Raw genomic sequence first — 15,809 nt, 5'->3', positions numbered from 1 at the left:
TCACCTACTGCCAGTGCCTAAGGTAAGGTAGAATAGCAACTTTTGTGCTTAAAAAGTCTGGCATCATTGGCACATGGTTTGAGCACATGGAAATTGACATGACACCTTTAAAAAAAGGTCAGTGCAGGGAAAAACACTTTTTTTTCTCAGACAAAGCCCAAATAAAAGCAGAGAAATAAAACACTGAGTACAGTTGTAGATAAAATCTACCTTCTTCTGGCAGTTAATGATGAAGATGCAATTTCATTAGCTCAGTGAAATTCTGGCTGGCTGTAAAGCAACAAGAGGAAACTCATCAATCAAAAAGGTGGAAAATAAGGGGAAAATGGTGTGAGAAATAAATGTATTTATTATACCAAAAGTCCCAATGCACTTTGAAGGAATCTCTCTTTATTGACTGAAAAAATAAAATGCTATGTTTACAATTTATGAAACAAGCATATGCATGTTTTGTATTTTTAACATTTATTTATATTAATTTTTCCCTTTTTGCAGGGGTTACATATACATATGTTTTCTCTGCATATATTAATATATGCTTTAGGCATATTTGAAACTCATTTCATACATTGTAAACGTGTAACTTCATCTTTTTTTTCAGACCCCTGACAAAGAGCTATTCCTCCAAAACCTGCTGGGACTTTTGATATAATCAATAATACACTTTTTCTCATACCATTTTTTTCTTAATTTTCCACCTGTTCTTAAAGCATAAGAATCTGTGGGCATGATATCATGAAGTCTGGCACCTCAGATGGAAACATGCATTAACTGGCACTATATCTTTTCCACAAACAGAGAAAATCTGTGAGGAATTTTATTCTGTTTATTTTTGGATATTTAATCCACCATTAAGCCCCCAAATTGGACTCTCAAGGCAGCAGACACAAATAATAATGCAGTTATAAATACAGATAAAAGTATTGTAAAAGAGACAATCCAAAGCTTTTTAAAACATCTCTCATTGCTATATTTTTCTTTGTGCTTTCGGGGGGGGGGGCGGTGTGCTGAGAAAGGGGTTATAGAAGGCTAAAAGTAGCTGTCACTAGATTTAGGACATCTTTATCTCAGTTCCTTTGATAAAGAGTTGGGCAATTTTGGGGTGGCCAAGAACCACATTTAAACATTTGGGGGGAGCCTGAGAATGGTAAAATGGGCATGGCCACCTCAAATGGCTTGGTTGTAGGAAGAGTTAGGATTTTCCTTTGTTTTTAATTGGTGACATACCTATTTTAGGCCTTGTATTACTATTTTCATCTATTTCTCAATCCAAAATTGCAGGAAACTGGTGTCAGTTTTCAGCAGTTGTGGTCAGTGGGGGCTGCGAGGACCACAAAAATGGGATGTGGGAGCTTCTTGGGCCATGGGGCCATAGGTTTCCCATCTCTGCTTTAGGATGTGGTGCCTGCATGCCTACTACAGCAGTTGATGAGCATCAGCCTTGCATCCATCCCTGATCAAGTATCAAGGTAGGGAGCTTCCTCCAGAGCAGATCACTTTTCCCTTGGCTGTCATAACAGTTACTCCAGCCACATAGCGCTATGACCAGGGGCATCAGGGTGTGTGTATTTGCAGGTGGGTCAAAAAAGTCAACAAGATGGCCAAAAATCTGCAATCAAAAGCTTGGTCCCTTTTTTTAACGTAAATATGGCCCTTCTGGTATCAGTTGCTACACCACAGGAAACCCTGCAAGGATCATTTCTCTTCCTTTTTTAAAAAAAGGAAACATTCACTATCTCACAACCAAATTCAAAAGGAGTTTAAATGGGGAGTTATCCTTAAGGACGAGGTGTGGACTGGACCAGCTGCTGAACAGATGTCTTGGGCCACTTCTCATGAGAAACAGCTGGCGTGAGTGGAACCTTCCATGGCGTGTTGCACTAAGATGAACACAGAATCCTGCATCCATTATTTTGTTTTCCTGCTTTTCAGCCATTCATATTGCCGCAGCTAAGAGAAAAAAGCCAGGAATGAGATAGTGTGGGTTTTTTTGCTTAATCCTCCCGCAGCCTTCACAACACCCAAGGCCTTGAGGCCCTTCTTAACAAAGATTCTGCTTGGAACAAACCAACTCTGTGCTCAAGGTGGTCTCCATGGCAACAAAGATAACTTGGAGGCCTGGGCAACAAGAGAACCCTGGAGGTAGTTCAAGGCAAAGCTGGACTCCATTCCTCCCACTCAGATGCTGTTTGCTGGTGTGTGTGTGTGCGCGCGTGTGGCAGAGAGGGAGCCTATTTGATGGAAAAAGCAGCAATACTGTTGGACGGAAATGTAGCAGGGTGGACAACATGCCTTCAATGAAATAGGGTGTCGTGTGTTTACAGGGCTACTCAGCCTTCAGAAGTTGACTATTTTCATCTCTGGTGGTGCTAGTCCAAAAAAAAAAAAAAATCAAGGGATTGGGCTTTTATATACTCACTGCTGGAAGAGTTCATTTGCCTTATTTACCAGTTCCAGGTTAGCTGCCAGTGCCAAATATAATTCTCACTGGTAAAAAGAAAAGTGGTGTAATTTTTCAGAGAGGGAATTTGCACATACTTTCTCCTCTCATATCATACTCTATACAAAGGAGAATAGAAATGGCCTTGATAACAGCACTTATAGGAACTGCTGACATAATCAGTACTGTTAAAATCTTGGCTTTTTAAACACAAAGACATGATTTGGACCCTCCTAACAAAACAGAGATGGGAGACCTTTTTATGAATAGATGTTGCATTGCTCGTTTGAATTTGCTAATCACAGGTACTCAGACATGACGACAGACATACACATACTTGTTTTCGAGAAGCTTATCTGTACAGAATCCTTCCTCTGATCCCTGTTTTGTATTTTCAGCTACAAGTAGTTATGACTCTAAATGCAATTTTGGAAATGTAAAAAAAAAAAAAATTGAGAGGGAGAATTCACAGTCTCTTACTCTGTATAAATTGCATAAACCAAGCCACTGGTCTTCTCTTTGGTGAAGTAGGAGATTCAGGCACATTTGCTTGATGCTACAAGTAGCCAGCCGACCTCCGACTCCTATAACTCCTCCTTTAACATCGCTTTGGGTCCATTTCAGACAAGCATTTGAATGTAACCTAAATCTTTCCGACAGCCATTCTGTGTTATGAAGCATTTGTGGCTCACCTAGTGCATTAGGCTGTCACTCTATTTTCTTTAAGTTGCTCTGCAAACCATCATCTGGAATGCTCTGCAGTGCTGTGGAAATGAAATCACCAGAGCCACAAATGGCTTTGCAGAGAAATGGTTTGTAATGTTGAACAAATGCCACACAAGTTCAACTCAAGTTCCTCTCACACAGATTACTGCTTAGGTGTAAAGAAAACTGATTAAAAAGGAAACAGCATTGCAACAAACAATGCATGTGCATGGATAAAATAGAGATTCAGTCTATAACTATGATTCCCCCCAAAAGAATGGCAGCCATTTCTAAACAAGTAACATAGACAATATTTGTGTGACCTTGCATACAGGTCCTTGAATGTTTGCTGTGCAGTATTGTGCATGGGCAGATTTGAGATTCTGTGAAATGCAAGCCCTGGAAGGGAAAAGAACCTATCCTTTAAAAAATATTGCAGACCATATACATTTTTTAATTTTTTAAAAATTTGTGATAATGCTTTTATTATAATAACTTTTAATCTTTTTATAATGCTTATTTTTATTCACTTATTTTATTTAATTGTTGTACACCGCCCGGAGTCACTTTGTGTGAGATGGGCGGCTATATAAACGTGACAAAATAAATAAATAAATAAATAAATAAATATACATGATCAAATCTATACACATTAAGTGCAGGTCTTGTGATATATTCTTATGTCTCTATTTTGCAGAAATTGTCCTTTTCTTGTATCAAAAGCCTAATGCTTTTAACAGAAGTAAAAGAATCCAACAACTGTACTCTCCCTCAGAAAGACCCAGATCCTACACTCAGAGACACAATGCTAATCTCTTGTTAGGAGCAGCATACGCATAGTCTCATGGCAACTGCATTATGAAATTTCTTACGTTTGGTCCAGGAAGCTATAACTACATTTTGACAAGAGTCAAAACACTTCCCCTGCCATTTTATTTCCTTACTAATACATCTTGATTGGACCAGGACTTGGATCAGTGACAGCAATTATCTGAAATAGCCAGACAGTCTTTTCCTTATTTTTCAATTTTTACATATTAAAGAATGTGCATGTAAACTTACACTCTCCAATTCTTTTTAATCTGCTTGACTTTAAAACTAGAGCATTATAGAGAAGACCGATTCCTCTATATGTAAAGGGAAAGATTTGGACATTATTTGCTGAATAATATTTGCAATAAAAATTTTGAGAATCTCACAGCTTGTGGCAGCTTTGCATTACAAATAGCTTCCTATTCCCCTTCAAATAATCTTGAAAATACAATTCTGTGAAAGGGCTAGGAATTCATAATAGTATTGACAACACTAGAGAATAATTTTTCGATTTGTTCAGGAGACATGACAATGTACATTTGTGCTTCCATTGAAGTGCTAGCATATCTGCCTTGATCATTCTTTGTCTCAATGCTATTATTCTGGATCAGGTGAAAGTAGTTATTTAAAAGTAATTCTGACTGATTTCAATGGATTCAAAGTTTGTGTAAAGATCCAGCTGCAGAGAATAGGCTTCTTTACAAAGAAGGAATGCCTGGATGTAGATTTCATCTTGTATTTCCTTTTAATTTCCTCAGTTTTTCAAAAATATGTTTGCAAGCTGGATCTCAGCCTATCCATGAAGTTTTAGCTTGTTCCCCCAACACTTATTAAGCACAAAAGGAAAAAGAAAAGTTGAATAACCACACATGTATCCAGGTTTATCTCTTCCTGCTCTCTCAAGCTCTAGGTCAGGGGACTTTCCTAAACCAAGTGCCCTCCAGAAGTTTTGCCTCCCAACATTGCTGGAGAAATTGAAGTTGATAATTTCTGGAGGGCACTAGGTTAAGAAAGCTGTTCTAGGCCCAAGCATTATCATTACAGGCTACAGGGAGTGGAGAGCAGTCTAAATGAGAAAGTGGAATATGAAGAAAAGAAAAAAGGCAGTGCTGTTTTGCATATGTTAATTCATTAAAGTGTTTGCAAATGGAATATGCCGCATTGCACGGATATGAATTTTAAAGAAAAACAAAAAGCAGTCAGAGGGTGGCAATTCATTTTACAGAGGATCATCATGTATCAATATTTTGTTTGGTACAATTGTAAGAGGAACACAACTTTCCCTGCACCAATTCTTCAGGGAAACCACAAGAAACTTAAGAAAACAGCATTCTCTGTTTTGTTTCCACCTGCGAGAGAATTAAAACATGAAGTGTTCCCCTAGCCCCATAGCAGCTCTGGATATTGTGGTACAATTGTTCAAAAGGGGGCAGCCTTGATTCCCTGCCACCAATAGCATTCTCTAGTCTTTGGTGATGCCCATACAGTGCTATTTGAAGGGCTTTAACACTGTAGAACAGTTCTAGGAGTAGATCCCTCCTTCAGTTTCATGTCCTTTCTTACAGAGACAATGTTTCAACGCAAGTATGAAGTCCCAATAGATAACTGTAGGACAAACTTATTTGCAGATCCTTCACCGTCCCTGGTCTGTCTCCCCAACTTCTGCATATTTACGGGGGTTGAATCCCAGGTTTGTCTTTATTCTTGATGTGTTCCATCTCTAACATCTGTGTCATGGCTACAGGAATGCTTCCCACCTCACCTTCTGCAGCTTCCCTCCAGTGATTCCCACTCCCAACCCAGTCTTCCACTGGTTCACTGCTCCAGCCGCTCCCAAGCTCCTCTGTTCCCCAGTCCCCACTTCCTGCCACCACTTCTGATTCCCAGTCCCCCGCTGTAGTCCAGCTGCCCCCTCCCTCCTCCACAGAGCGTTGATAGTAGGTCTCGCGGGCATGCTTGCGCTTGGCATGCCGGCGGAGGGTATTACGTTCTGTAAAGCGCAGTCGACAGATCTGGCACTGATAGGGCTTCTCCCCAGTATGGACTCGCTGGTGACGCAACAGTTCGCCGGATTCTCGGAAACCCTTGCGGCAAACGGGGCAGCTGAAGGGCCGCTCGCCTGTGTGGATATGCTTGTGCCGCTGAAGGTGCGAGGAACGCTTGAAGGCCTTGCCACACTCACGGCACACATACGGCTTGCTCTCTGAATGGGTGATGCTATGGCGCTCCAGGTCAGACTGATAGAGGAATGTCCGCAGGCAAATGGGACAGAAGTACAGCTGTCGTGGCGGTGGAGCAGAAGCTAGCAACTCAGGCTCTGAAGACTGCATTTGTCCCGCCAGCTCCACTTCCTGCCGTGACACAGTGTGGGGCACCCCTTCCGCATCAATCAGCACCAGGGACCCCTCGTCGGTGGCATCTCCCTCTCCTGCTGGACCCAGATGCTTAGAGTTTGGAGCAGAGGCTTGTGCGTTAGACCTTCCTCCTCTGTGTCTAGTAAGTGCAGAATGCAGCTTGGGACCCCACAGGGCAATGCTGTAGATCTCAGGATGGGGAGGCCTGTCTTCTATAGCCACTTGGTGCTGGGTGACATCACTGCTGAGCGGGGCCTGCATATAGTGATCCCAAGGAGCTGGGGGGCAACTTTCTATCACCTGGTTCTCAAGCCTGTTGCCACCATGGTTTTCCATTCTCGACCAAGTACTCCCTCCTGGCACCAGTACCCGAGCCTTTGCTTGCAGCTCCGCTGGATGCCCATCACCCCTGTCGACATGCCACCTGTGAGATGGCTCCATTGGGCACCAGGAACAAGAGTGCAATCAGCTACAGGGACATCGCTGTAGAAATGGGAGAACAGTAAGAACTATGAGGAACTACCCCCACCCACGAAATGCACACTATCACTTTAACACACTGTCATCTTTGCACCGAGTCATGAGAATACTTTCAAAATATTCCTTCCAGAATTATAGTGGTAAAAAGCACCAAAGCAGCTAAGAGCCCAGTAATGCCAAATTTAACTAAGATTCAGTGGGACTCGCTTTCATGTAAACTTGCTCAAGATACATCACGCCTTGCAAGCTATTACTAAACTTAAATTCTTCAGCACTTTTATCAAGTGTAATGCTTGCTCCAAAGTGAGGTAAAATAAAAGCCAAATCGCTCATTATTTATTCATAGAGTTCTTTCAAAATGTCTAGAAAATTGTTGGCGTGATAATGCACACAAGCACGGATGCAACAGCTTGGAATTATCTGTTCAGATAATATATTTTCTTGTGAATGCAAATGTCTGCATGCAAATGTTTGCTTTACACTTGTGAGCAGAAACCTACACATCTGCAGCACACCTCTGGGAATGCAAGGTAGTCATGGTATTTGCATGAACATCTGTGATTTTTTATTGTACTCACAAGAAAGACTTTGTTTATAATACAAGCCAATCTGGTATAGTGGTTACAGGTATTAAATTAGAAGTTGGGAGACTGTGACTTCTAGTCCTGCCTCAGGCATGAAAGCCAACTGGGTGACTTTGGGCTAGTCCCTCTCTCTCAGCTTTAGGAAAAAGTTTCCGGCAAGACACTTCTGAAAAATATTTGCTAAGAAAACTGCAATATTTTTTCTTGTATTCACCAGGAGCCAGGGCTAATTTGATGGGCCATAACATTTGTACCACACTTTTTAACCATCCTATCTTTTTCACAGTTTGGTACAAGAGTATAGTTAGTTTTTCTCCAGCTTCTAAAGCACACTTAGGGTAACAATTGTAAGGAAGTAGAGCAGGGAGCTACTTCAAATAAAATGCAAGAAAGTATGTGCTCCATTATGCAAAGAAGCAGCCCAGGGATAGAAGCAATTTGGAAAATTTATTTGTGTAACCTTGACTTGTTTTCTTTTCTTTACACTGAAGGCTTGTGCACACATACTCTACAAAATTTATCACACTTTTGCAAGTAGAATAAAGTAGTTTACAGATGTTACAGAGAGCGATGCAGATACTAAACTTGTGTCCTAATTCTCAAAAACTGTAATTCCCAGAATTACTTGGAGACTACTAACTCTTCCCAAATTGCAATGAATGTCATTTGCAAAAGTCTGGTTTCTCATCTTTGCTTAGATCTAGTCCTGCATATACCTTGAGACAAATATAGCAGATATCTCTCAAAGCTCTAATCAGGGGCTAAATCAAAGATCCTTTTGCTTTGGAGTCCAATTTTAAATAGCCACCCTCTTCCCCCCTCCCACCCCCAGTGCTAGAATATCAGTATTGTACATGTTTAGTGATAGAGTAAATGCTGGATTGGTGCTGAGGAGACTTTGGGCCAATTTTTCAGTCCAGCCTACCTCGCAAAGTTATTGTGAAAATAAAATAAGACTCCCATTTGCACCAGCTTGAACTCCTAGAGGAAAGACGGGATATGCATTTTTATACAGTCTCCAAGTATCTACTAATAACTTCAGATTCTAGTCTTTCTGAAATAGAATTCAGAGTTGCACTCAATTTCTGGTAATTTTAAATGTTTCCATTATCAGATTTACACTGGGATTTTGAACATTTATAAATGTTCAAAAAAAACCCCTCTTAATTCTAGGTGATTAATCTTAAAGAAATCATGCTGTGAAGTTGCCAAATCCATTCCTTTGCACTTTTCTAAACAAACACACATTAAAATCCAGCAGCATCCTCTACTGGAAATAAAGATGTGGGAAGGCAAAGTCAGTGAGAGAATGAAAATAGGGAGCATAGGTTACAAATGTTGCAGTCAATCTGATTTGGATAAGAAAGTCCCTTCCACTTTGCACCATCAAATACATTTTTGTTCACAGTCTACCAATCCTACACATTTCCTACACAGGAAAAGTCAAGGAATGCATGCACTACTTCCAGCTAAATTCACGTGACCCAGCTGTAGCAAAATACCCATTTTCATTGCTTAACCTGAACTGAGCCCTTGTCACAATCAGACCAATACGTTTTCTAGTCTCCCCTAAGAAATTCTAGAAGGAGCCCGACTGCTGTCTTGAGTGTGTGTCATTTCAGGCTTGATATTTTTTTTCCCCACAACAGGGGAGAGAGCACCTCTGGGCATGTGCTGAGTGCCTTTCCTTCATCAGCTGGAACAGCACAATGAAGCACTTGCGACAGATGGGTTTAAAAAACCACACACACACACACACACACACGAGAATGTTTCCAAACAGTCTCGATCCGCAGCATCCCTCAAAAGGGGGAAAATGTCCTATAAAAATTGTATTTTACTTTTTAAAAAGAAATCCATTTTTCCTCTATCCCTTATTCTTTCAACAGGGTCGCCAAAGGCAGAGGATTCGTAGCAATGAGACTGTTTCTCATCCATCACAAATATCCAAGACTACCCTTCCCTTCCTCCTTGCGCCCCCAGCCTGCAGCTAAGCGGTCCAAGCTTTAAGCCTCCCCCACCCCGCAATTCTGCCTCGGGCTATGCGGGCTGAAGGGAAGGACGCTACCCAGCCCATCCAGAAGACCCGAGCAGCAGCTATTACCTGTTTTGCATTGTGATCTGCGGCAGCGGAGGGTTTCAATGGGCCGGCAGCGGGTGGGGAGATGAGCGTCTGCTGGGAAGCCTCTCAGCCCGGCCGCTGCAGAACAATAGAGCCTGGCTCGCCTTAGCTGGGCATCCGGGAGGCGTATGGACCCAGCCGAGGGACCCGGCGGAGAGAACGATTCCTCCATTCAGGAGCGGCTCCTGGGTCCTAGTGCTACCGATTGGTCAAGAGAAGGGGACACCAGGAACAGCGAACAAACTGAGTGGGCAGGGGTCCCCGCTGCCAGAGGCGTTGCCACCTTGCACCTTTAAGTGGGATAGACAGTAGCTACCCCTTCGCTTGCCCAGTCATGGTTTCCCACCTTACGTAGCGCTTTGGAAAGGGGAGATCTAGGGACTAAACATCATGCTAAACCATGATTTAACCATTTCTGGAATGAACCATCATTGGCTGGGTTTACACATTCCTTTACTGTATGCCAGTGTTTCTCAACCTTGGCAGCTTTAAGATGTGTGGACTTCAACCCTCAGAATTCCCCTGGCTGGGGGAATTCTGGGGGTTGAAGTCCACACATCTTAAAGTTGCCAACATTGAGAAACACTGCTCTGTGCCAAGACCAAGTACATCATTTAATGGCATAGTACAATATGTGATTCCCTATTTAAATGACAGGTAAAAGGAATGACCCCCATTGAGGTAAGCTTGACTCTTTGTTATTACATGGATCTATCCATGTAGTTTTCCTGGCAACTTTATGAAAAGGCTTTGTTACTGCCTTCCTCTAGAGGTTTTTGGACATCTCCATCCAATCACGTTTAGCTTATGAGTCCAGCCAGAGTTGGCCAGGGGCTACCACCTGCTAAGGCTCTTAGAGGGAATCTGAAATTGGCATTGACTATCTTCCCACCACACACAAATCAGCCACAGGCTATTTATTTATTTCGATCCAGACCATCTCTGGGTGACTCACAGCACAAACATGTCAGATTAAAAATATAACAGAAAACAGAAAAGGTAGAGAACAAGATGGTGAATCTCTACCAACGTCACCAAAATCAAGACAAGCAAATGCAACAAGGGGCCCCAAACATCTTAGCCCAGGGCCTGGGGAAACAGCCATCAGGGTGGGGCCCACATGGATTTCAGGGGGAACTGCATTTCAGGTCAGCCTGGCATGTTATGTGAGATCACCTTATGCAGCTCATTAAAGATTCAGTGTATTGACAAATACAGCCAATAGATTTGCAGGTCACAACAATGGATCTGGGTTGCTTCTGCATTAACCATTACAGGATTTCCGTGTTCCATATCCTGTACTCTGATGTGATAGATAAGAAGTTGTGGCCTTCTAGGATCATCCAAGGGGAGAGGGGCATAAAAAAAAGGTCAAGATGGCAGCCCACTGCATATTGAAAAGGAGTGGGGCCTCAATCGTGTAATTGCGGCCAGGTACTATGACATCCCCGAAGCGGCAATTTTGCTCTGTTTACTATGAGGGACACCTGTACATTGGTCTCTCTCCTTTGAGAATGCTGGGCAAAGATGATGATGTTGCTGTTGCTTCATGTGAATGCAGTCCTTTGCAACAGGAAAATACGACCTGTGCCACCCACCCCCTTTTCTTACAGCTTAGTAGCATGATTTGATACTTTCAAAATAAATGTAATAATACAAGAATATGTGTTCAGTTCTTTAAAAAAAACCCTAAAGGCAAACAACCTAAGAAAAAAAGCTGAAAATTATGATGGCACCTATCTGATCAAGATGGTAAGAAAAGGTTACAGTCTGTTAGCATTATAGCTTAGAAAGGTGAACAAGGGCAAAATATACAGGTAGTCCTTGCTTAGCAACCACAACTGGGACCGGCAACTCCATTACTAAGCGATGAAGTTTCTAAGTGAAACATCATATGTCTGTGATGGACGTATGTCACTTCCCATTCAGTTGTTAAGTGAGTCAGTGCAGGTTGTTAAATGAGACATCATGTGACTGTGACTTGCAATTCCACTGCTGGTTTCTCCATTGACTCTCACTGTCCGAAGCTGGTTGTGAAGCCTGCAAATGGCAATCACGTGACCACAGAGATACTGCAATGGTTGTAAATGCAAGGATTGGTCACTATTTTTTCAGTGCCATCACAACTTCGAACAATCACTAAACAGGGCAGTCATTAAGTGAGGACTACCTGTAATAGAAGTGTATAGCATTGCATGGGTCTGTACCTTCAGGGTGAAGGTTGCATCTTATTTGTCCTATGGCAGTGTTGTCCAAACTTGGCCACTTTAAGATGAGTGGACTTCAACTCCCAGAATTCCCCAGCCAGAATTCTGGAATTCTGGGAGTTGAAGTCCACTCATCTTAAAGTGGCCAAGTTTGGACAACACTGTCCTATGGTCCACCCCTTTTGCTGGCTTCACACAATACACCAAGCAGCAGTGTGGTACATCTGAGGCTTAGCATTGTGCTTTAACTCAGACGATTGTGGTTTATTCAACTTATTATGGTTAGAAAAGTCATTGCTTAAAGTGATATGTAAACATCTGTGTGGTTTTATTCCTCTTTTAGTTATTATTTTCTTGCATGTGCTATCAGCAGCTGCCCCATATCCCCAATTAAATCCCTGCCCTATTGGGCTCATATACTGTATTGTTAATTCCTCATAGGGGCATCCTGTGTTCATGAGCACAATTGTTTTCTTGGAGTTTTTTCTTCTGATTTTGGCAAAGATGAACAACCTTAGATATCCTGGCCATAGGTTCTGCTTCCCTGAGAGGACCCCCATTGCAAGGAGGCTGCTGCAACTCAAGGCTTGGCAATATTCTTGTGGCCGAGGGTCACACTTTCAAATCTGTGTTTTAGCTTTGCTTTTTGCATTCAGGGACTACATGGGATGTTACTAGTTACACCATAACATGGCCAGGCCAAACATAGTCAAACCTTTGGCCCATTTTTTTTTTACTTTGGGGAAGCATTTCAGGCAGGGTTAGGGAACAAAATCGGTGCCTTGAACTGAAGGTACCTCTAGTGCCTCCTAAAACTAGGCTTTAGATTCTAGGAGTTGAAGTCCACACATTGCCAAGATTGAGAAACACTGTCCTAAAGGTATTCCAAATGGGCATATTTGGGTTGTTTTTTGAGGAGCAACCTTAAGCCTCCGAGGTTCCCATTTTCACCAAACACCCCTGATCTCCCCGCAAATGATTTAATTTGCTGATCCACCTACTCTGCAGATGCACTAGACCTGCAACAGCAGTGACGTAGGGCCACATGCAGCATGTGGGTGCACCTACCAGCTCTTTTCCAAATCTTCCAGTCTTTGGATTGGAGGACACATGGGATTTTAAAACCGTGTCATACCATTATCCCTAAATGACTATGATGGGGAGGGGAGCTTACTCATTCATGAAATAGCTGTTTTCTTGGGTTTGGCCAGTCATAAAATACTCTTTTCCCATCAGGCAAACTGGTGATGTTGCCCACCATCCTGCCTCCCTCCCCACCCACTAACCTTTTTTCTACACGGGTGAGCATGGTTCCAAACAAAGCATTGCGTACCATATTAATTTCAAAGGATTCTTTCTCCAGATGAGTTAAACCAGACTATCCAAAAATTTGCTGGCCCCAACTTGCAGTCCTTATCTTGCCACCGTAATAAGACTGGCCAATGTTATTATATTGCACCATAGATATTTATAATGTTTTATTTATTTATTTTATTCAATTTACATGGCTGCCCATCTCAGACAAGTGACTCTGGGTGGCTACCAACAGTACAAAACCAACAGGAAACTCCAAAAAGTACAAAATAAATAGACAAAGGGCAGCTATGTAAAAAACAACAACAGAAAGAACCATCTATACAACCATTTGACAGGCTCCAGCTGGCACTCTGACCCTCATGTCTAGGAACACAGCCACGTCTTCAGGACCTTGTGAAAAAAAAGCCAATAGGGTCAGAGTTAATTTGATCTCGCTGCCATGAATTTGGAGCGCATATAAGGCCGGAGTTGGTAGACTCTTCTACCTTTGTTTCAGTGAATTTTGACAGATGTCTAGGCTAATTTAGCCATCTGCTACAACTCCCTCTGGTTTTGAGCAAGTGTTTCCATGGGTACTTTAAAATGGAAATTGATTATTAGCTGATAGTTGGACTTAGTTTCGACAAGAGTTTAGTGCTATTCCACAACAATATTCAAAAATAGTTTGATACTGGTTTAGTGTTATGCTAGAAGCATATTCTGCTTTTTGAATATTTTTCAAAAGGAAAGATAATGTTGGGGGCTGGCGCTTTATTTTGCAACATACCAATTTCCCATGTTTTACTTATTTTTAACTAAGACCTTATATATATACAGTAATACCTCGGTTCATGAACGCTTCTGTTCATGAACAATTCGGTTCATGAACAGCAGCGTTCGCAAAAGTTTGCTTCCGTTCGCAAACTCAGCATCGGGTGATGAACACGACCCGCAGCCATCTTCCCTGCTCTGACACGTGGTCGTGGCTTCCTCTAGGTGAGATCGCCTGTACTTTGTTCCATATTTTTGTGGTTAAAAAAAAATACATATGGTTCAGAATGGATTAACCATATTTACATTGAACCTTATGGGAAAATTTGATTTGGTTGGCGACCAATTCGGTTCATGACCACGTTCGTAGGGGTCAGAACGGATTAAGCTTATTTACACTGAACCTTATGGGGAAATCTGATTTGGTTCGCGACCAATTTGGTTCGCGACCAGAATCGTGGAACAAATTAAGTTCGTGAACTGAGTTACCACTGTATATACATATACACATACATACATACATGCTAAGAAGCTTGGTTTGCCAGAAGATAAAATTATTTTAAAAACATTGAAGTCATGCTTCTAGTTTTTCAAGAATCCAGACCTCTCCCCTTTCTTTAGATAGTTTCAGCTCCCTTTCCTCCCCCCTCCCTTTTAATCTCTTATCAGGTTCTGCAGGTAACTAAATGCAGCTTGAACTCCAGACTCCTGAAGTTCTTAGCAAACCACAAAAAGTCAAGGGAAAGAAATTGGAAGAACATTGTGGAAGGACCTGCAAGGTATGAAAACCTTGATTTGTCACAGGCTCAGCAGATGAAAAGTAATGAAAAACAAAGCATGAAGGGTTCTTTGCCATATAGGGGGGACTGAAATTAAAGAACCAAGAGCGAGAGATGACATCACACATTAAGAAGTTTTGAGCTTTAAATGGGAGAGGAGCTGCTGCAAAGGGGAGGAAAAAGGTCTAGTCACTTCACCCCCATTTTTTTCCTGCTTCATCTGACTCCATCTCTGAATAGATCAACCATGGATGGTGGTAGATATTTATTTCCAGGTGGAATGATTTATGAACATCTTACAAGACTTTTCCTCTATTCTCCCTCCCTCTTTTTCCTTTTGTTTCCTTTCCTTTCCTTAAGAAAAAGCAAAAGATTGATTGTGGAAAAGTTTTGCTCAATGAAGCTAAGCTGGTTTTGGTTTCCATTTCTTAATTGTAGAGCAAAGAAACAAAACTAAAGATTTGAAAAATCGTCACTTTTCAGGCAGAGAAAGTCAGAAGAGAATTTGAGCTAATTCATTGCCATTTTCTTACTGAAAGACATTTGGGAGAAGTCCTTTAATATTCCTGGCATAGTTCTCACTGTTCCTGGAATTTGAGTTGATTTTGTGTGGCAGAGGTACTGAGGAAAACCAAGTGAAGGATTTTCTTGGAAAGCCAAGTTATTGTATGTCTATCTAGAGAAACAGCAAAGATAACTTGCTCGTGGGAGTTGTAGAGCAACTTTCAGCAATCTGATCTTCTAGATCAGGGGTTCCTAAACTTTTTGCCATCCCACCTCCCTTTAGTGTAATCTTAATTACGCACCTCCCCTAAAAATCCAAACACCAAAATGAACAATGAAAACAATACAATGAAACTTTGGAAATGTGGATTTATTGTAATAATGTAACTCAGAAGTTCTTCACACCTCCCCTGGACTCTGTACTTCCCCAAGAGAGGGACACCTCACTGTTTGGGAACCTCTTTCCCAGATGTTCTGACATCAACTGTCACTGCTGCAGTTCCAAAGAGCATGGGCAGAGTTTTAACCTAGGATAGACGTAATAGAGCTCTATCTAACCCTAACCCTCACTAGAAGCGAGGAAGTGGCGGCCCTCCAGATGCAATTTCCAGAATCCCTCTCCATTGCCCATGTTGCTGGAGCTGCTGGGACCCATAGCTCTGGAATGCCTCAACCACCCATTCCTGCAATCCAATCAGACTTATGAATCAAGGCAGTTTTAGTTTAGCATGTTGTGTGAAGGCAGTATGAATTA

The 15,809-nt window shown here is 41.9% G+C and overlaps 1 protein-coding gene across 1 annotated transcript; it reads right to left on the bottom strand.

The window, feature by feature from the left end:
- Positions 1–4,908: 4,908 nt before the first annotated feature.
- Positions 4,909–9,870, bottom strand: LOC112542796 (uncharacterized). Its single transcript, XM_025176464.2, has 2 exons — positions 9,481–9,870; positions 4,909–6,795 (listed from the first exon to the last, which is right to left on the bottom strand). Exon 2 carries the CDS (start codon positions 6,751–6,753, stop codon positions 5,629–5,631), a length of 1,125 nt encoding a protein of 374 aa, XP_025032232.1. The 5' UTR covers positions 6,754–6,795; positions 9,481–9,870; the 3' UTR covers positions 4,909–5,628.
- Between the last annotated feature and the right edge of the window lie 5,939 nt (positions 9,871–15,809).

This window comes from Python bivittatus, unplaced genomic scaffold (genome assembly GCF_059951505.1).
Source record: "Python bivittatus isolate LINGU-HERP-01145 unplaced genomic scaffold, Pbiv_v1 ctg000440_np1212, whole genome shotgun sequence".
Lineage (NCBI taxonomy): Eukaryota > Metazoa > Chordata > Lepidosauria > Squamata > Pythonidae > Python > Python bivittatus.
The sequence above is the reverse complement of the archived record's forward strand: the minus strand, read 5'-3'. Positions and strand labels throughout refer to the sequence as shown.